General features: G+C 45.8%; 1 protein-coding gene across 3 annotated transcripts; it reads left to right on the forward strand.

Annotated features, from left to right (window-relative positions):
- Positions 1-1,305: 1,305 nt before the first annotated feature.
- Positions 1,306-14,696, forward strand: LOC105059785 (BAG family molecular chaperone regulator 1). 3 transcript variants are annotated; one of them, XM_010943221.2, is made up of 5 exons: positions 1,319-1,692; positions 2,387-2,643; positions 13,246-13,392; positions 14,240-14,352; positions 14,441-14,579. In XM_010943221.2, exons 1-4 carry the CDS (start codon positions 1,488-1,490, stop codon positions 14,318-14,320), a joined length of 690 nt encoding a protein of 229 aa, XP_010941523.2. In that variant the 5' UTR covers positions 1,319-1,487; the 3' UTR covers positions 14,321-14,352; positions 14,441-14,579. The 3 variants fall into 3 exon arrangements, with proteins under 3 accessions (XP_010941525.1, XP_010941523.2, XP_010941524.2); XM_010943222.2 differs by lacking the exon at positions 14,240-14,352 and having other exon boundaries at positions 1,325-1,692; positions 14,441-14,696; XM_010943223.2 differs by lacking the exons at positions 13,246-13,392; positions 14,240-14,352 and having other exon boundaries at positions 1,306-1,692; positions 14,441-14,696.
- The last annotated feature ends 5,741 nt before the right edge of the window (positions 14,697-20,437 follow it).

The following is a 20,437-nucleotide window of genomic DNA, read 5'->3' on the forward strand; positions in this document are numbered from 1 at the left end:
TTTAAAAGTTAATTTTTTTGTAGACTTTCGGTGAGTCGATCACTTGTTCATGCCTATGGATAGCATGTTGCAGTCAAGATTTAGTTTCTTCGAAGTTTGTCATGGACTGATCATACTTGTAGTTGTAAGGAGTAAGAGAGTGAGAGCGAATGATCCAACTATATTGATTTAGGAATTTATTTTAATCAAATGCATTGGATATTTTGAAATCTATATTTATAGATATACTCAATATTATCCGTTCATTCGCATGCTTTTACTTATAATTAAAAATCTTGTACCCTGAAAAATTATATGTTTTATATAATATGCCTCATCCAATTAGAAGTCCAGGTAACTTATTATTATTAGAGATACCCAAGTGCCCATCGGTGGGCAGGACCCGAGTCCAACCGGAAGGGACGGCCAGGCCAGCGGAGAAATCCACCGCCTGTCACCCACTCCCCCAGCACTCGCCACGTGATCCTGGGGACTCCCCACGTGATCCTGGGGTCTCACCACCCACTCGGTGCTCCCCGATCCAGCCCTCGGCACGTGTAGCTGGCCCTCCATAAGACGGCCCCTTATAGCTCAGCCACCGACCGGGCACGTGGCGACCTCTATATGGATGATACAGCACACGCGTCGTTAAAGTAATAGCACAAATCGGTATTCCCTGAGGAGGGTCGAATGATACTCTCGGCACTTGGACACAGGTGGACCTCGAACGGACCCCACACGGAAGCCGATCTCAGCCACCCAAGCAGTCTGACAGTTCTCATGGATGGGCCCAAGCTTTTATCCACCAAATGACGATCAGACGGTTATGAAAACAAGGGCACCATCGTAATTCCAGCCAGCTTCCGGACGACCACAAAGTGCTGGACTCGGACTGCGACATGATGCGAAAATGGGACAGCATATGCATGATATCAGCCCGCTTTTCATTTCGTGTCCACGAATACTTACGCAACATCTATCGTCAACAGAGAAGCTCTCACCAACCACATCCTTCCTGTTGAACCCACATTTACACCCTCACATCCTTGTCTTTGAACCTATGGTTGCACCCCCTCAATAATATGTGGGGCTCACGAAGGCGTATAAATTATGGAGACGAAAGAAGGTGGATGTTAAACACATAATGATTAAACCAGTGGGTCCCGGAAGGATTGAGCAAATAGTAGAGTGGCACGTGGAGATCAAATGGGCTGGAAACCGCTTCGATCATTTCCGCTCCGTATGGCGTCGGTTTCCCGGGCTGAGCTGTAAGGCAAGGACAAAGAGGACCGAGACGTGTCGCCACCTCCCTTCCGAAGGCCAACGGATCCCGCCCGCTCTCAACTCCGCCTGCATAAAACGCGCCCATCCCCGTTCCGGATGGTTCCAAGAATCTCAAATTGTCGGCAGAAAAACCACCATTCGTTTCTTTTCACGGGGGGATAAAGAGGTCGAGTGGGCGCTCGGGTGGCGAAGGAAGGGAGGCGGCGGAATCGGGGGAGGGGATCATGAGGAAAACGGGGTCGGACGGGGGATCGGCGGCTGGGGAGGAGGAGGCGGGAAGGGAGGTGGAGTGGGAGATGAGGCCCGGGGGAATGCTGGTCCAGAAGCGGCGGGTGGATCCCGGGGCGGCGGCGGCGTCGGAGGTGCGGGTTCGGATCTCGTATGGCGCCGCCAAGTACGAGGTCTCCGTCAGCTCCCTCGCCACCTTCGGTAAGCCCACAACACCCACTCTCGCCGGCTTAGCACTCCTTCCGCGGCGGCCTTCTCTAATGGGGCAAACCCTAGCGAATTAATTACGGCAGTTCGTTTCTTCTGGTTGTCTTCTCTGATGAATTGCCAGAATTACCCACGGTTTTCTTGACAATTCTCATCGAGACTGCTGGTTTCCAGTTGCTGGGAATTAGTTTGGCTCTTCTAGTTCTAATTTCATACAATGCTGTTTCCTCGTTCTCCGCAAACAGAAATTGAGCGAAAAAGCTCAAGATTTAGGATGCAAATGTCGCACAGCTGGACTGTGAGAGTCGTGCACTAGCATCATTTTTTTTTGTCCGGGGGCTTGGTTGAGTCTTGAGTGACGTGAAGTATTATATCTTATTGATTATTTTTGTCCAAAATGCGTGGTAATTTGTTAACGTTATTCCAGAAATGCTCTTCCCGACCGTAATATTAAGTAGGTCTTGGTTACCCCTTGCTCGTATATTCTTTTGATCCGACGGTCGAAATCGTCCGTAACTGGTGGGGCGTAATGGCGAAGATGTCGGTTCTTGACCGTAGGTAGACCATTTTCTGAAAGTTCTCCTCCACCGACAACGGTTAATTTGGCGGTTTGGTGCGTGAATCTGGTCACCGCGGTCAAGCACCGGGATGCTGAGGTCCAATGATTTTCGCTTTGGTATGCATGCAGGGGAGGTGAAGAAGCTTCTGACGGCGGAGACGGGGTTGCAGCCGGGGGAGCAGAGGCTGATGTACAGAGGGAAAGAGAGGAGAGACGGTGAATACCTGGATCTTTGTGGGGTGAAGAACCTGTCGAAGGTGGTGTTGGTCCAGGATCCGACGAGCCTCGAGAGGAGGTACGTGGAGATGAGGAGGATTGCTGGGATCCAGAGCGCCCAACGTGCCATCTCGGACGTATCTTTCGAGGTCGACAAGTTGGCCGACCAGGTGCGGTGATCTCAACTATGTGATCCCTCGTCAAGTTTTTAGATTACAATTTGTTTATTGGTTTCTAATTTGAATTCATTTATTAATTTAGTTCACTTGATTCTGTGATCTCAATGGGAGGAGCGTATTGAATACTAACACTGTTTAGTTGTGGAAAATGAGACTTCGATTAACTGAGTAAAACTGGAGTAAACTACACTTGTCCTACTTCAACTTGTGGTAAAGTTATCCTGCCTTTCCAGATGAGTTGCCTTATCTTGATTTATCCGGATGAAACAAGAAGAAATAGGCGTTTCAATCCTGTATAATGTTGTTTCTTGCCTCTGGAAAATAGTGGGGTGGAAGACAGCAAAGTTGCAAATGGTTGCTGAGCAGAATAACCTGAAAAGTGGTCACCTCTCTTTATTCTGCTTGAAGTCCAAACAAACAGAGCCTAAATGTTAGAAAATTATTTGAAGTTGGATGTGACAAGAACCTACCACATGCTATGCACATGGTTTATTATAGAGAGGAGAGCATGTGATGGATAGCTGTGATTCCATAAATGATGATTGTTTGGGATATTTGAAGATTGAAGTTTAACTTCCTACTCAAGTCTATGCCCTTCTTTTTGTCCCCAATCTTACTTAGGAGGTAGGACACCACATAGTCAGTTATAAAGTTTCAGCCACATTGAGCATATGTGTTATATAAATTGGAGATAGAGATGAAGATAGTATAATATCTGACGTGTTAGGTGATGCTAATTAATATTTTTGATCTGACTAAGTAACCAACTCAAGATTGATGAAAAACAGGGAGAAACTATGGTGTTTGATGCTTGATTGTTGCATCCATGGTTCGCCGTACCGGGCCGAACCACCCGGTACGGAGCATACCGAGCCGGACCGGTCCCTTACCGGTCCGGTTCGGGCCTGTTTTTCGGAAAACGACCCCGAACCGCACTGAACTGCTCGGTTCGGGCCCATACCGCCCGGAATTGGGCGGTACAGCTCGGTTCGCCGTCGGTTCGGGGTGAACCGAACCGTATCGCTCAGGAGACTATTTCACATGGGGGAGGGGGGAAGGTGGGGGCTTTTTCACGTGGTTGGGGGGATGGAGGGGGGAGAGAAATGGGCGTGGCCCACTTCACATGGGGGGAAGGGCCCGGTGCTTTAATAAGCACCAGGCCTTCGGTGTTCTTTGAGAGTTCTCAGAGAACATCCATGGCCGTGGGCAACTTAATCGTTGAGACCTCCAAAAAATTAGAAAAGAAGGCAAAATTTCGTGAAATTGGAGGAGTGATTTGAGAAGAGGCTGATCTTTGACCGGAGGTAAGATAATCTATTATTTTATTAGTAAATATATTTTTTTTGTTTTTGTTATTAGAAATAGGATAAAAATGAGGTAAAATAAAAATAAGAGAAAATCATGTCAAAATCTTATGATTTTGATATGATTTAATTATATGTGATAGATCTTTAGAAGATCTACATGATGACACCAAAATTGTTAATTTTTGTTAATTATATATTTTTAAAATATTTTTAAATATTTATTTATTTAAAAATTAAAAAAATTTTAAATTTTAGGAAAAAAATTAGAGTTTGGGAATCATGTTTAGAATGATTCAAGCTACTTAAATCTAATTTCAATTTTTTTTTCAAATAATTGAAATTAAAAAATTATTTTTTTAATTATTTAAATTAAAAAAATTAATTATAAAATAAAAAATATATAAAAATAGTGTTATATTTTAGTTAATTTAAAAATATTATTTGAAGCATATAACATATTTATTTTGAATTTATAAATTTTAAAATAATTATTAAAATTATTTTAAAATTATATATAATTATTTTAATTATCATTAAACTATCGTGTTTTGTTATACTTGTATATATTTTAATTATATATATATACTACGGACGATCTTGCACGTGGAGTAGGGTCCATGGATGTATTTGGATCATCCTCGCATTATAGATCCTATTATCCACAACCACCTTCTGATCCATATGCATATGGTGCATCCGAGGTATTATCTTCTAGTGGTTACTATCCTATGCAGCTTGGAGTATCTTACGGATCAGATTTTGCTACTGGCATATTTGGATGGGCTCCTCCACAACCGTACTGTTGCGGCCAATTCCCTCGTCGCCTGGTCGCCGGGAACGAGCGCCTGCAAAAGAAAGTCCACACTGACCGGAGGTGGCTTCGGCGGGGACCCTCCGATGGTCAAGTCAGAGAGGAGACTAGGCAACAGTAAAAGGAAACAAGGAGCTCAGCGAGAGAGGGAGAGCTAGAGAGGAGGGGTTCAGAGGTTTCGAATCGATCTCTTCCAGCACTATTGCCTTCTCCGTTTTATAGTAGAGCGCGGCATGGCGCCGTCATTAATGGCGCAGACAATGGGAGGAGTTGTCAAATCGTCGGAGGCTGTCAGAGTCGTCGTGGGCTGTCAAATCGCCGCGGGTTGTCAGAATCAACCCATGTCCTTGGCAGGACAATGTTTCAGGGTGGTCACACAGCACGTCCTTGACAGGACAGCAGCCCATAGCGGTCGTACGGCATTTGGGAGGGCTGGCCGATCATACATCGGTATTCGGCTGCCGGGACGTCGGGTGATGATCCGGCGGTACCGTCGGCTGGTCTGGTGTCTTACTTAAGTCGGACGTCGGCTGCCACCCTCGACAGTGAGTCGGTAATATGGGTTCGGCCGCTCGGTCGGTCGGGAACAGCATGGGTCGGTTCGGCCGACACACCTTCGGTTTATCCGACACACCTTCGGTCGGATATTGTCGGCAGTCGTCTGTCGGGGTCGTCGGTCGGAGTCGTCCATCGGGGTCGTCGGTCGGTATATCCCAACAGTTGCCCCCTACTCCTGAGTCCGATGTCGTGTTGGCTCGCGTGAACACGTGGGCGACGGCTTCGGACGAAAGGAGTGGTTTTCCGTCTCGTCTTGCCCCGACAATGGCGATCACATCAACGAACGATCCAATATCGGTCGTCCTGACTGTAGGTCGAGCATGCACGTCGGGTCGGAGGTCGGCCAACCTCCAAACGTTGCTCGTCGACACGATCATTCCGCAGAATCTGATAGTCGAGTAGCGTCCAACGTATTCGGATAGGATAACGATGACAAGTCGAATATCCATTGTCCGGCCCTTGGTCGGACGTATGCGTCGGGATGTATGATAAACGGTGGTAAGCCGAATATCCTTCGACCGATCGTGACCAGATCGGTATGTCGCGAATGCGACTGCGGTCGTCTTGGCGTTTTGCTCTTCTTAGTCGAAGCTAAGTTGGCAAGTTAGCCAACCGCATTAGTCGAAGCCCTTTGCCTTCAGAGGTGGGGGCCGTCGTAGATATTCCGTCCCTTCGATCTCCGTCGTAGAATCCGATGTGTCCTCGACGATCGAGACGTAGATTGAGCCGTTGGTTCGGCGATTCGACGATCAGGCCGATGACGGAGTCGTAGATTCGGCGATCGGCAATCGAGCCATGTTGGTCGGGGCCTTTTGCCTTCAGAGGCCGAGGCCGTCGGTTCGGCAATCGGTGATCGAGCCGTTGATTCGATGATCGGTGATCGAGCCATGTTGGTCGGGGCCTTTTGCCTTCAGAGGCTGAGGCCGTCGGTTCGGCGATCGGTGATCGAGTCGTTGATTCGGCGATCGGTGATCGAGCCATGTTGGTCGGGGCCTTTTGCCTTCAGAGGCTCAGGCCGTCGGTTCGACGATCGGTGATCGAGCCGTTGATTCGGTGATCGGTGATCGAGCCATGTTGGTCGGGGCCTTTTGCCTTCAGAGGCCGAGGCCGTCGGTTCGGCGATCGATGATCGAGCCGTTGATTCGGCGATCGACGATCGACCGTGTTGGTCGGGGCCTTTTGCCTTCAGAGGCTGAGGTCGTCGTAGATTCTCCGCTCCTTCGATCTCTATCAGGATCTGCGCACGAGGAGTGGGGAGAGGGGTGTAGGAGTCATACCTGCGATGCGTCGGTCTCGGACTCCGTCATCGGGGCAAGACCCGTCTATCGGTGGAGGGCCTGCTGGGTTCAGCATGGGCCCGACCTTTCTTCCGTTTTTTCTTTCGGCCCGTGCCTTAAGTCAGGCGCCGGTCGGAAGCTCTTTCGTTCGCGCGCATGTACTTGTATGCGTGCTCCAGCAGTTCGGCGTATGTCCGGGGGAGGGTCTTGTCCAAGGAGTATGTGAAACGGGATCCCCTTAGCCCCCTCTTCATGGCCGAGATAGCCATGTCTTCGTTGAGGTCCCGAACCTCAAGCGTGGCCGCGTTGAATCGCGCCACGAAGTGTCGGAGCATCTCGTTTTTTCCTTGTTTGAGGGAGAAAAGGCTGTCCGATATTCGCGGCGGCTTTCGGCTGGTGTTGAAGTGGGCCACGAAGAAGTGCTCAAACTGCCCGAAGGAGTGGATACTTCCCGATCGAAGACCGGAGTATCAGGCCCTGGCAGCTTTGCGGAGCGTGGTGGGGAAGTCGATGCAAAGGAGAGCGTCGGTTGCCCCTTGGATCGTCATGAGAGCTTTGTAGCTCTCCAGGTGGTCGATTGGGTCGGTGGAGCCGTCGTAAAGCTCCACATGCGGCATCTTGAACCGACTGGGGATCGGTTCGTCAAGGATGAGTCGGGAGAGAGGTTGGGCGGTCTGGAAGTCAACGTCGTTCGAGGACTTCTGCCCGTCCACCTGCAACTGGACAAGCCGACGGTCGATTTCCTCGAACCTGCGTTCGTAGTCGTTGGCCCGTCGGTGCTGAGAGACCCCAGGGGTGGAGTCTCCCGACGAATCCGAGAGGGAAGCAGACGGTGTTCGCGGCCGCTTCTCCTTCCTCGCTCGCTCCAGCTGGGAAGGAGATGGTCGTCGAGACTGACGGTTGTCACGCCGCGGACGCCCCTCCTCTCGGTGGGAGCACTGTGACAGGTGCTCCGGAGGGGGCGACGGAGATCGGTGCGGTCGTCGGCGGCTGCTCCTGGAGGGCATCGGGCGCACCGCCGGTTGCTCGACCGGTGAAGGCGGCTGTCGGACCAGTTGCTGTTGAAGGCTTTTGACCGCGTCTGTCAGCACGGTCATCTGCCGCACGATCACCGCGATTTGTGCCTCTGTGGTCACCGTGGGATGCGGAGAGCTAGGTTCCGCCATGGAGGGTGGAGGAGAGGCCTCTTCCCGGCGGGAAGAGCGCCTCGCCGATCCAGTGACCCTCGACCGCTGAGCTCTCATTCTTGTCATCTTAGGAGATGCTTCGAGTTCCGCGGGGGTTACAATCCCTGGTGCTATCGATCCCCCTACCTGGCGCGCCAATCTGTTGCGGCCAATCCCCTCGTCGCCTGGTCGCCGGGAACGAGCGCCTGCAAAAGAAAGTCCACACTGATCGGAAGTGGCTCCGGCGGGGACCCTCCGACGGTCAAGTCAGAGAGGAGACTAGGCAACAGTAAAAGGAAACAAGGAGCTCAGCGAGAGAGGGAGAGCTAGAGAGGAGGGGTTCAGAGGTTTCGAATCGACCTCTTCCAGCACTGTTGCCTTCCCCGTTTTATAGTAGAGCGCGGCATGGCGCCGTCATTAATGGCGCAGACAATGGGAGGAGTTGTCAAATCGCCGGAGGCTGTCAGAGTCGCCGTGGGCTGTCAAATCGCCGCGGGTTGTCAGAATCAACCCATGTCCTTGGCAGGACAATGTTTCAGGGTGGTCACACAGCACGTCCTTGACAGGACAGCAGCCCATAGCGGTCGTACGGCATTTGAGAGGGCTGGCCGATCATACATCGGTATTCGGCTGCCGGGACGTCGGGTGATGATCCGGCGGCACCGTCGGCTGGTCTGGTGTCTTGCTTAAGTCGGACGTCGGCTGCCACCCCCGACAGTGAGTCGGTAATATGGGTTCGGCCGCTCGGTCGGTCGGGAATAGCATGGGTCGGTTCGGCCGACACACCTTCGGTTTATCCGACACACCTTCGGTCGGATATTGTCGGCAGCCGTCTGTCGGGGTCGTCGGTCGGAGTCGTCCGTCGGGGTCGTCGGTCGGTATATCCCAACAGTTGCTCCCCCACTCCTGAGTCCGATGTCGTGTTGGCTCGCGTGAACACGTGGGCGACGGCTTCGGACGAAAGGAGTGATTTTCTGTCTCGTCTTGCCCCGACAATGGCGATCACATCAACGAACGATCCAATATCGGTCGTCCTGACTGTAGGTCGAGCATGCACGTTGGGTCGGAGGTCGGCCAACCTCCGAACGTTGCTCGTCGACACGATCATTCCGCAGAATCTGATAGTCGAGTAGCGTCCGACGTATTCGGATAGGATAATGATGGCAAGTCGAATATCCATTGTCCGGTCCTTGGTCGGACGTATGCGTCGGGATGTATGATAAACGGTGGCAAGCCGAATATCCTTCGATCGGTCGTGACCAGATCGGTATGTCGCGAATGCGACTGCGGTCGTCTTGGCATTTTGCCCTTCTTAGTTGAAGCTAAGTCGGCAAGTTAGCCAGCCGCATTAGTCGAAGCCCTTTGCCTTCAGAGGTGGGGGCCGTCGTAGATATTCCGTCCCTTCGATCTCCGTCGTAGAATCCGATGTGTCCTCGACGATCGAGACGTAACGTAGATTGAGCCGTTGGTTCGGTGATTCGACGATCAGGCCGACGACGGAGTCGTAGATTCGGCGATCGGCAATCGAGCCATGTTGGTCGGGGCCTTTTGCCTTCAGTGACCGAGGCCGTCGGTTCGGCAATCGGTGATCGAGCCGTTGATTCGGCGATCGGTGATCGAGCCATGTTGGTCGGGGCCTTTTGCCTTCAGAGGCTGAGGCCGTCGGTTCGGCGATCGGTGATCGAGCTGTTGATTCGGCGATCGGTGATCGAGCCATGTTGGTCGGGGCCTTTTGCCTTCAAAGGCTGAGGCCGTCGATTCGACGATCGGTGATCGAGCCGTTGATTCGACGATCGATGATCGAGCCATGTTGGTCGGGGCCTTTTGCCTTCAGAGGCTGAGGCCGTCGATTCGACGATCGGTGATCGAGCCGTTGATTCGACGATCGATGATCGAGCCATGTTGGTCGGGGCCTTTTGCCTTCAGAGGCCGAGGCCGTCGGTTCGGCGATCGATGATCGAGTCGTTGATTCGGCGATCGACGATCGGCCGTGTTGGTCGGGGCCTTTTGCCTTCAGAGGCCGAGGTCATCGTAGATTCTCCGCTCCTTCGATCTCTATCAGGATCTGCGCACAAGGAGTGGGGAGGGGTGTAAGAGTCATACCTGCGATGCGTCGGTCTCGGATTCCGTCGTCGGGGCAAGACCCGTCTATCGATAGAGGGCCTGCTGGGTTCAGCATGGGCCCGACCTTTCTTCCGTTTTTTCTTTCGGCCCGTGCCTTAAGTCAGGCGCCGGTCGGAAGCTCTTTCGTCCGCGCGCATGTACTTGTACGCGCGCTCCAGCAGTTCGGCGTATGTCCGGGGGAGGGTCTTGTCCAAGGAGTATGTGAAACGGGACCCCCTTAGCCTCCTCTTCATGGCCGAGATAGCCATGTCTTCGTTGAGGTCCCGAACCTCAAGCGTGGCCGCGTTGAATCGCGCCACGAAGTGTCGGAGCATCTCATTTTCTCCTTGTTTGAGGGAGAAAAGGCTGTCCGATGTTCGCGGCGGCTTCCGGCTGGTGCTGAAGTAGGCCACGAAGGAGTGCTCAAGCTGCCCGAAGGAGTGGATACTTTCCGATCGAAGATCGGAGTATCAGGCCCTGGCAGCTTTGCGGAGCGTGGTGGGGAAGCCGATGCAAAGGAGAGCGTCGGTTGCCCCTTGGATCGTCATGAGAGCTTTGTAGCTCTCCAGGTGGTCGATTGGGTCGGTGGAGCCGTCGTAAGGCTCCACATGCGGCATCTTGAACCGACTGGGGATCGGTTCGTCAAGGATGAGTCGGGAGAGAGGTTGGGCGGTCTGGAAGTCAACGTCGTTCGAGGACTTCTGCCCGTCCACCTGCAACTGGGCAAGCCGATGGTCGATTTCCTCGAACCTGCGTTCGTAGTCGTCGGCCCGTCGGTGCTGAGAGACCCCAGGGGTGGAGTCTCCCGATGAATCCGAGAGGGAAGCAGACGGTGTTCGCGGCCGCTTCTCCTTCCTCGCTCGCTCCAGCTGGGAAGGAGATGGCCGTCGAGACCGACGATTGTCACGCCGCGGACGCCCCTCCTCCTCTCGGTGGGAGCGCTGTGACAGGTGCTCCGGAGGGGGCGACGGAGATCGGTGCGGTCGTCGGCGGCTGCTTCTGGAGGGCATCGGGTGCGCCGCCGGTTGCTCGACTGGTGAAGGCGGCTGCCGGATCGGTTGCTGTTGAAGGCTTTTGACCGCGTCTGTCAGCACGGTCATCTGCCGCACGATCACCGCGATCTGTGCCTCCGTGGTCACCGCGGGATGCGGAGAGCTAGGTTCCGCCATGGAGGGTGGAGGAGAGGCCTCTTCCCGACGGGAAGAGCGCCTCGCCGATCCAGTGACCCTCGACCGCTGAGCTCTCATTCTTGTCATCTTAGGAGATGCTTCGAGTTCCGCGGGGGTTGCAATCCATGGTGCTATCGATCCCCCTACCTGGTGCGCCAATCTGTTGCGGTCAATCCCCTCGTCGCCTAGTCGCCGGGAACGAGCGCCTGCAAAAGAAAGTCCACACTAACCGGAGGTGGCTCCGACGGGGATCCTCCGACGGTCAAGTCAGAGAGGAGACTAGGCAACAGTAAAAGGAAACAAGGAGCTCAGCGAGAGAGGGAGAGCTAGAGAGGAGGGGTTCAGAGGTTTCGAATCGACCTCTTCCAGCACTGTTGCCTTCTCTGTTTTATAGTAGAGCACGACATGGCGCCGTCATTAATGGTGCAGACAATGGGAGGAGTTGTCAAATCGCCGGAGACTGTCAGAGTCGCCGTGGGCTGTCAAATCGCCGCGGGTTGTCAGAATCAACCCATGTCCTTGGCAGGACAATGTTTCAGGATGGTCACACAGCACGTCCTTGACAGGACAGCAGCCCATAGCGGTCGTACGGCATTTGAGAGGGCTGGCCGATCATACATCGGTATTCGACTGCCGGGACGTCGGGTGATGATCCGACGGCACCGTCGGCTGGTCTGGTGTCTTGCTTAAGTCGGACGTCGGCTGCCACCCCCGACAGTGAGTCGGTAATATGGGTTCGGCCGCTCGGTCGGTCAGGAACAACATGGGTCGGTTCGGCCGACACACCTTCGGTTTATCCGACACACCTTCGGTCGGATATTGTCGGCAGTCGTCTGTCGGGGTCGTCGGTCGGAGTCGTCCATCGGGGTCGTCGGTCGGTATATCCCAACATGTACCATCATCTCGAGGATACTTCTCAGAGTCAGAATTTTACCGAGAGGTCTAAGATGTCTTACAATCCAGAGAGGATGCCTTATGGGATGATGAATATTCGAGAGTACGGTGCAGCTTGGCTAGAAAGTTGGACTGATATCCCTTCAGACTATATTGATGATCCAGACATTTACGAGCGTCACAGACACTCGACAAGAAATTAAATGTAGAGTACATCTTAAGATTCGTATATCAGTTATTGCGCTTTGTACTTAATTATTTAGATACATTTTAATGCGTATTTTATATATTTTTTCTTTAATTTTAAGATGACATAGTTGAAATATAATGTAAATAAATATATGTTTGAAATTTTGGATCAAGAGTCTTTGTATCGCAACCTAACTCCAAATTGAATCCAAATATGTCAATAATATGCAATATAATGCCATATTGAGGTTGTATTTATCAATTATTAACTTCAAAAATCCAAAAAAAAAAATTGAAAATCGAAAAAAATATTGTGTACCGGTATCGGACCGGTACGCCTGGGCATACCGTATGTCGGTACAGTACGGTACTGGTACCGTACCATACCGGTCCGGCACCGGCACGTCGTTCGGTACCGGTACAGCGAACCTTGGTTGCATCAGTTGATGATAAACTGAGGAAGTTTTCACATGTGAAGGATGAGGTTTGGCCCTTATTAGGAAATATGTGGAGGTTGTATATGGTTTGTTTATAAATGAGTTAAGAATTCTCTTAGTTATTTCAATGTCGATATAATTATTGTATCATGATGTTCTATTTAATAGTTATATTAAAGGTTCATGAAATGGATTATTTGAAGATTAGGAGTTGCAGAGTACAGGACAGTGTATGAGTATGATCAAGATGATAACATTCCTGTGGGAGAAGAGGAGTGCTTAAGAATAAGGGACTTAGATTCTTTACATGAAAAAGCCAAGTTCGAGTTGCAATATGAGAGGATGAAGACCATCATATTAGTACAGCCCCCACCTGCAAAAAAGGTAAGAGGAAAAAGAAATGAAAGAAAATAGTATAGAATTGGTCAATGGATTCACCAACAGACACTTGCCCATAAAAACAGTGAGAACTCATTTGTAAGAAATAAAGTTAAAATGATGTAACAATCCTTCGATTGGTTACTGATGCAACTGTTAGATTATTATAGCTTTTGATGTCAAAACAAGACCCTTATGTACTGCTTCTAACATACTTCAAGATTCAGATAATATGCATAATCTCTTTATTAGCATTATTATAACTTCATGTGCTTATTAATTGCCAAATTTCTTTTGTTTCCAGGTTACTGCCATAGAGAAATCTATATCTAATGGGAATAAGGTAGCAGAAGTACAGATCACAACATTGATAGAATTGCTTATGAGACAAGCAGTCAAACTAGATTGTATCCCTATGGAAGGAGATGCTTCTTCTCAAAAAAATCTACAGGTCTAGCACTGACCATTCCATTTCTTTTCCTTATTTATTTATCCCTAATATAAATATTTGTTGGTGAAGCTAATAATCCATATGGATGTGTTGGTGAAGCTAATGAAGAAATGGAAAGGTGCTATATCCGAATGAACCTATTTTAACTTAGAAACTAGAGTACGATCTATACCAAATGCCTTGATTTCACAAAAAGTAAACTAAAATTTAAAAATTCTAAAATTTAGAAAACATATTGATGTCATGTAGAGATTAAGTTATTTATTGATATCCTCTTTGCTTGGTTGGTTTAACATATATTCCTATGCTCTGTCATTCAGTGGGCACATTTAGTTTGCAGAATATTGATGTCATTGGCTTACCTGTCCATACGTAACCCTGGCAGCAATTCTGAAAGCCATATGCTTGAAGGAGAGAAACTCTGAAGTATCAGATCCTCTTTATGCATATATTAAGTACATGTTGCTGAAATTTCACCCACAAATATCATATTATTTGTAGAAAAAAAAAGGCGAAAACTAAGCAAAGCATTGTACTGAAAACATTAAGCTGAAAGTACTAACATTTTTTAAAAAGATCCAGATTGGATCTTGGAAAAGCCTACTTTCAGGAACTAGTACCTGTTAGTGATCATTAGAGTGTCACAGAAAGATATGCAATCTCATGCACATCTCATAAATTTTTACTTGTTATCACACTTACGGCATTCACAATGATTTGTCTTCCAAAAGTTTTCCTTCCAAAAATAGTCATAATCTATCTTTGAGTTGATGAATTATTAAAGAGATTTGGATGACTGCTCCTGATCTTTGATGCATGAATTGCTTGTTGAATTTCGGTTAAACAGAGATTGTCCTGTTATTATACGGAAAAAAGAAAGTTGCATATTCAAGTGACAAGAAAGCTAATTGCCAGTGATTACTCATGACTCCCTGGCTTTTCTTCTTTTGTTACATAAAGGTTCTGAACACTGATATTTCCTAGCTTAATTCAAGCAAAAACTGCATGAAGATTGAAGCATGAGCCACTCTTATTTATTTTTTTGCAGGCCAAGAGGGTGCAAAAGTGTGTTGAAACTTTAGATGTTCTCAAGATCTCAAATGCCAGATTAAATCCTGTAGTTGTTACAACAAAGTGGGAAGTATTTGATCCCCCAACAACGACAAAATGGGAATTTTTTGACTGAACATTCTCTGCAGTTTTGCCCTGCTCATCTTTCATTCATTTAATGTACCTTATAGCTGATAGGCCATGAACAAGCTAAGTGTATTCATACATTCTATCAATTGATCTGCTTGATAAAAGTACACTCTCTGCCATTCATGGTTTACCATTCTATTTTCTAGCGATGATATTTGTATCAGCCATGTCAGAACTTATAATTTACAAAAATCATTTTGCCTAGCTTTTTCTTGTGGTCCTGAAATGAGGATAGTGTGTTCACTTTTTTAAAGCTTCTTCCCAGAGTGATCTGGCTGTGTGTCATTAGTGCAAGTTCTAGGTCTGCATGGAACAGATGGTACCATACCAAAAGCTCCTTCTAAGGTGAGTAATGCAAGTTTCCTATCAGATGCAGAGCAAACATTCATGAAGTTCTATTTTCTAATACAATAAGAATTTCAGCAAAAATACATCCTTTCTTTCTTTATATCAGAGTATCAAGCAGTTAACAAAAAAGTATAGGTCTCACCATGTTTTTTCAGGCTCTAATAGTTCTAGTTAGATCCTTCAGTCCATGTTTTGCAGTAGTCTAAAAAATGTTTTCTTTGTTATGAGTTCAGGGAACATCCTCTAATAAAATGCAGGATAATAATGTCAGTAGTGTGCCACTCTTCACTGTCATAAATAAATTATCAGTATTTTTCATTTAGGACTTGAAATAGAAAGCAGGAGCCCTAGGCGTGGAAAGAACGTTTTTGAGCAAGCATCAATACCTGGCTGTCAACTCAAAGCCTTGAGGAGTGACAGAGGCAAGGAGTATACTTCCAAGGAGTTTAGTTCTGTGATGATGAAGGTGTACATTACCAGCTTACCGTTGGCTATGCCTTTGAGCAAAATGGGGTGGCTGAAAATGGTTAAGAACAACTAGACTGACGATTTAAGGAAAAAGAGAAAGAGAGAGAAAGAATGGGGGCAGGTTGACAAGAAAGCCTCTCATCGGAGGATGTCTTGTCAAGACATCGATCAAACATTCAATTGAGCGATGATTGTATTAAAAAGAAAATTAGCAAGTATTTTTCAATTTTTTCTTTAGTCAATTTCAAAATACTTCAATTGGTATGTCTCAAGCTCCACTGTTATCTGCTACATTCAAAAGAGTGTGAGATTGAATCATATATTTTTTATTTGAATCTGTTAATGTTATTGTTTCAATTGTTGTAACAAGAGAAGCAATGAGAAAGGAGCCCAAAAGAAATCCTCAGCAAGAAGGGGTCCCACAAGATTTTCCCAAGAAAGGATAACTCCAATATTCTTCCAAGAATCGTGAAGCACCCTTTTCTCTGCTTTTACTTCTTCAATGCTTTCTTTCGCTATGCAAATGCATGTAAATTCTACTCATGGAAACAATTTCTCCTTACTAAACAATTTTATTTTAAATTGCTTCCATTTAGTGTGGTCCGTGCTGGCTTTTATTGCATTTTTCCTGTTTGCCTTCTTGTATCTTTATTGCATTTTATTGAAATTTCTTTAAGCAAGCATAATTGGCGTACTTTTGGATTAGATTCAGTAGTCGTTTTATTTCAATACATAGAAGGTGCTCTAAACAACCCTAACTAGCACCATTAAACCCTAAATTACAAGCTTGGCTAGAGTTTTGATCCGAACCTATAGGACAGGGTTTAAACATCAACTATGTAGATAATCACACTCAGGATGTAATCCTTTGGTGTTACGTATGCTACATACGTGCTTAAAGATCCTAAGGCTATTTCGAGGATGGCTTTCCTTACTGGCAATACCCTTGATCTTAGTCAAACCCCGATTAACTTCACAAGCCTTAGCTATAGAAAGACCGAGTGGCCATTCTTTTAACCTATTCTATATGTCACCTATCCTAATCTACCCATCACCTAAATTGATGGACTTGCTCAAATTTTTGATTGTAGTATTAGATGAGCCATTCTTAGCTCAAATAAATTTGAGTTACCATATTACTGTAGTCAAAATGATTGTTTCAGCTATCTCTTTTCCTTTCTAGAAAGAATTTGAGTTTATTACATATTAAGCCATCATTCAATTTACAGTATATTAATAATGTGCCACAATCTGATGATTATCAATGTGTCATGAACGAGATGAGCCTGATTACTTCATTATGGTAGCATGAGAACTCGGCCATTTCAAGAGTGGGTATTTGCCAATGAGAGACCAAGCCAATTGAACTCACCAATCTAATGGTAGGCAAAATTATGGCAAGCCTTTGAGATCATGATGGGCATTAAAGAAAATGCCAAACAACATAGATTTGAATTTTTTGTAATATTACGGGTAATCTAAATAGACATTATTTCTGGATATCAATGCCCCCATTTTTAAGAGCCAAATTTCAAAGGACACTTCTCTTCTTAAATATGGACTACCATTTGCACTTTAATTTCCAGATTTTGCAGGAACTTTTCTTCCCTATGTGATTTGGCCCAATCCTCAACATAAACGCAATGAACTAGAAACAAGTTATAACCATGGACTGTCCCAATTTTTTATGCAGATAGCAGTATCTTAAGAGCAAGAGAAGAGAGGGCATATAATGCATGTTAGAGCCCTTTGTCTTCTATTGGGAAATTCGTGAATCTTGGAACACACTGCATACCAAACCATCTGTATCGGACCCCCTTAAATGGGCTTGTCTCAACCTGAATCCATCAGATATAGATGAGGAAAGCCCAAGTAGATAATGAACTATCATGTGTTGATATTATGCAATGTATGTTGTGTTAAATATTTTACTTACAAATTAAGAGATAACCAAAGCAGACAAGTTGGTCCTAGAATTTAGGGCCATCTCCAGCCACCCCATTGGAATTCATCTTGTGGAGCAACTGCACAAAATAAATCAATGTATGGCCTCTCATACATCCTTATCATCTCCAACTTTGAGTTCCCACTTCAGATGTTCCTTTTATGAAGGATACATGTGTGGCTGACATTATTTGTGGTGCAAAGAATCAAAAAATAAAACATTGTTCAAATGAGTAATCATCTCTCATGTTGTATCTACTGCCAGTGCCCAAAGAATGGTGACATAAAGCAGAAGCAGAACAGACAAATGCTCTAACCATGAAAAGAACAAGAAAGGGATATGGGAGCACGGGGAAAACCTTACCATGGTACTATGGTAATAATCCAAGTCTATTTAGCAAACAAGACTGTTTAAATATTTAACAATGCATATCATATAGGCTCATGATATTAGGGGTCTCCCAAATCTATGTTTATTTGACAGCTAGCCCGTCCTACGAATTGAGCTTAGTAGACACCTCAAATCTGAACTCGAAACTTGGCCCAAAGTAAACTTGTGCTCAACTTCTTCTTCAGCCAGGGTCAAAACTTTAGTCCTGCGTTCATATTTTCCGAGCAACATGACAGTGTATATGCGTGTTTTTAGGATCGGTTTGTATCTTTCGGCTTAAAGAATGATCGAGATTTTTTTTCATGGTATCTCAAACCACTCTAGACTCTACTCATCCATTTGCATAAATCTCGAAGTGACCACAATGTGATCCAAAGGTTGATTCATGCAAAGGAAGGTGAATCTTTCTTTCACGTGAAAGATGCAATCCCTGCCAGGGAGAGAGAGAGAGAGAGAGAGATGTCTGCATGTCAATATACCGGCAGGATACTCAGCATGGATCAACAAGATTATTTAACCAGAGTGGAAGTTACAATGAATAGCCAGACTTCAAAGTAGTCAAACTTTTGCTTTGCACCACCAGTAAAAAATTCCACATCAAGGGGTCCATTGAAATAAAGTTGTCCAATTAGCTAATAGATACCTTTTTCTTCTCGCAGGCCTCATCCCTTAAAGAGCGTCATATCTAAGTTTTTCCAAGGTACAGGGCTTGTTTTGGTGGCTTATGGCCTTGGGTCCCAACTTTGGCCTGGGGTGGGATTTGGTTATGTAAGCAGACACCCCATTCCTACTTGAAATGATGAGGAGGAGGAGGAAAGAGGGTAGGCTTTGCTGTGGTAGTAGTGACGTTGGGAGCCAGGGCCTTGACACCTAGGGGGCCCTCTTTGCCCATCACCTCTCGCATTGCTTGTCCATGATTTGGGTCTGCAATATCTGCCTTGAGGCTCCTCAAAGATCTCAACCTTTGCGAAAGAAAATATTAATAAATAAAAGTCACCACAAATGATGCATGATCCTATAACCTTGATTCATGGGCTTGCTTCTTCTGTACTCAAGCCAGAGACGATTTTAAGCAACATGTCTTCGGCACGCTAAGGTCATTTCACAGTAACATATTCGGGAAATGGACAATTTGATAGTTTCTTTAATAAAATATAAAAATATTTTTGAAATATATATTTATTATATTTATATCTAAAATTTATAAAATCTATACTTACATTCAATTAAATTAACAGTATTAGTGAAACCATGTATCTCGTGAAGAGTCAAAATTGCCCTTGGGCGGAAAGAAGGATGCACACATTTCTTATTTTCTTAGATAATTATTATATCACTTAAAATTTTTCGATCATTTTTAAATTTTTTTGCTATGATATTTTGATTTTATTTAAGATTAATGATTTCACTAATATTGTGTAAACCTATAAGTTAAAATATTGAATAAAAATATATCTTGTAGGGGTACATGTAAGTTTTTCAAACTTCTAGGTATAAGTATAATTTGCGCCTAATCTCAAAAAAATTTTGTAATTTTTTTAAGATAAGAAGATGAGTGCAAAGTGCTTAAAGAATATTTGAAAATTAAAATGAAAATCAATAGCTGATTAATTATGTGATTCTTGTAAAGCAATCGCCAATATTTGACCTTATAAAAAATATCTGTTATGCTATTTTGCTTTCATATCAATTCCAGAAGATTTTTTCAGAATTTCAGCTATGGCTTCAGACCATTGATCAATTGCTTTTCGAACCATAGAACCAATCCTACTTACCATAAGAAAGAAGAATATTAGGATGGAGGGGAAGAGTTGCTAACTATTGGACATGAGAATGGGAACCGAAATAGCAGCTCGCTTGCTAGCTAATTTGTCTATGAAAAAATGACACACTTTGTCTCCTCATATGAGATCGAAAAATGGACAAAAAAAGGATGCATTGCTTGTTCCCTCGTAAGAAACAATGTGTCAAACATCCCATGAGCTTGCTCTAACAGAAAGAGGTTTTGTGAGGGATATTAATCGATTTCTAAACATCATAATTTGTCTTTTTCCACATACCTTGAGCCATCTAATTATGATATGTCCTGAATGTTTATCACTAGAAAGGGGTCCACTCGGGGCAGGAGATTCAAGGTTGTCTTCATCAACCTTGAGCTGTTCCCAAATTGTCCAGCTTTCCAAACTAATTCGCATCATATTAGACTGATCTCACTACTGATTCTGAAACATTATCTCTTAAAAGAATGTGCTTGCCATTCTAGCTTGAATATTATTTCTCTTTCTTCGGTGAATTGAAATGATCTCTGGCTATATTTTGTCACATTTAAGTAAGAATGGCTGCTTGTAACTACATATATACTATAAAATATTTTCTAATCAGGCTATGTTTTGTAAAACTTCTCCTTTTTTTTTTTTCAACAACACTGTGTCAGCCCAAATTAATCGAGTCAAATCAAATCAATCCAGGAGAAGCTTAGCCCCTCTTGTGCAACCCTAGCATGGTCGGTGGTCCAACATTTGGACCTGGAGTAGGATTTAGTGGGTTCAAGGATTAGTAATGATGGAATCTCTGTTCATCAATTTAGATCAATAATGCAATTTAAAAGAAAATTAACCTGAAAATGAATTGGAGTTATTTGTTCAACAAAGTCTACAAAACTGTTGAGGAATTGAGATGCATGCGAGAAGAAAC

The sequence above is a fragment of the Elaeis guineensis genome, chromosome 10 (assembly GCF_000442705.2).
Source record: "Elaeis guineensis isolate ETL-2024a chromosome 10, EG11, whole genome shotgun sequence".
Lineage (NCBI taxonomy): Eukaryota > Viridiplantae > Streptophyta > Magnoliopsida > Arecales > Arecaceae > Elaeis > Elaeis guineensis.

Bases quoted from the DNA above. Each gene is read 5' to 3' on its own strand.
- LOC105059785 (XM_010943222.2), top strand. From the start codon at position 1,488: ATGAGGAAAACGGGGTCGGACGGGGGATCGGCGGCTGGGGAGGAGGAG. The intron at 1,693-2,386 runs GTAAGCCCACAA...GTATGCATGCAG, and splicing joins CAGCTCCCTCGCCACCTTCG to GGGAGGTGAAGAAGCTTCTG. The intron at 2,644-13,245 runs GTGCGGTGATCT...TTTTGTTTCCAG, and splicing joins TCGACAAGTTGGCCGACCAG to GTTACTGCCATAGAGAAATC.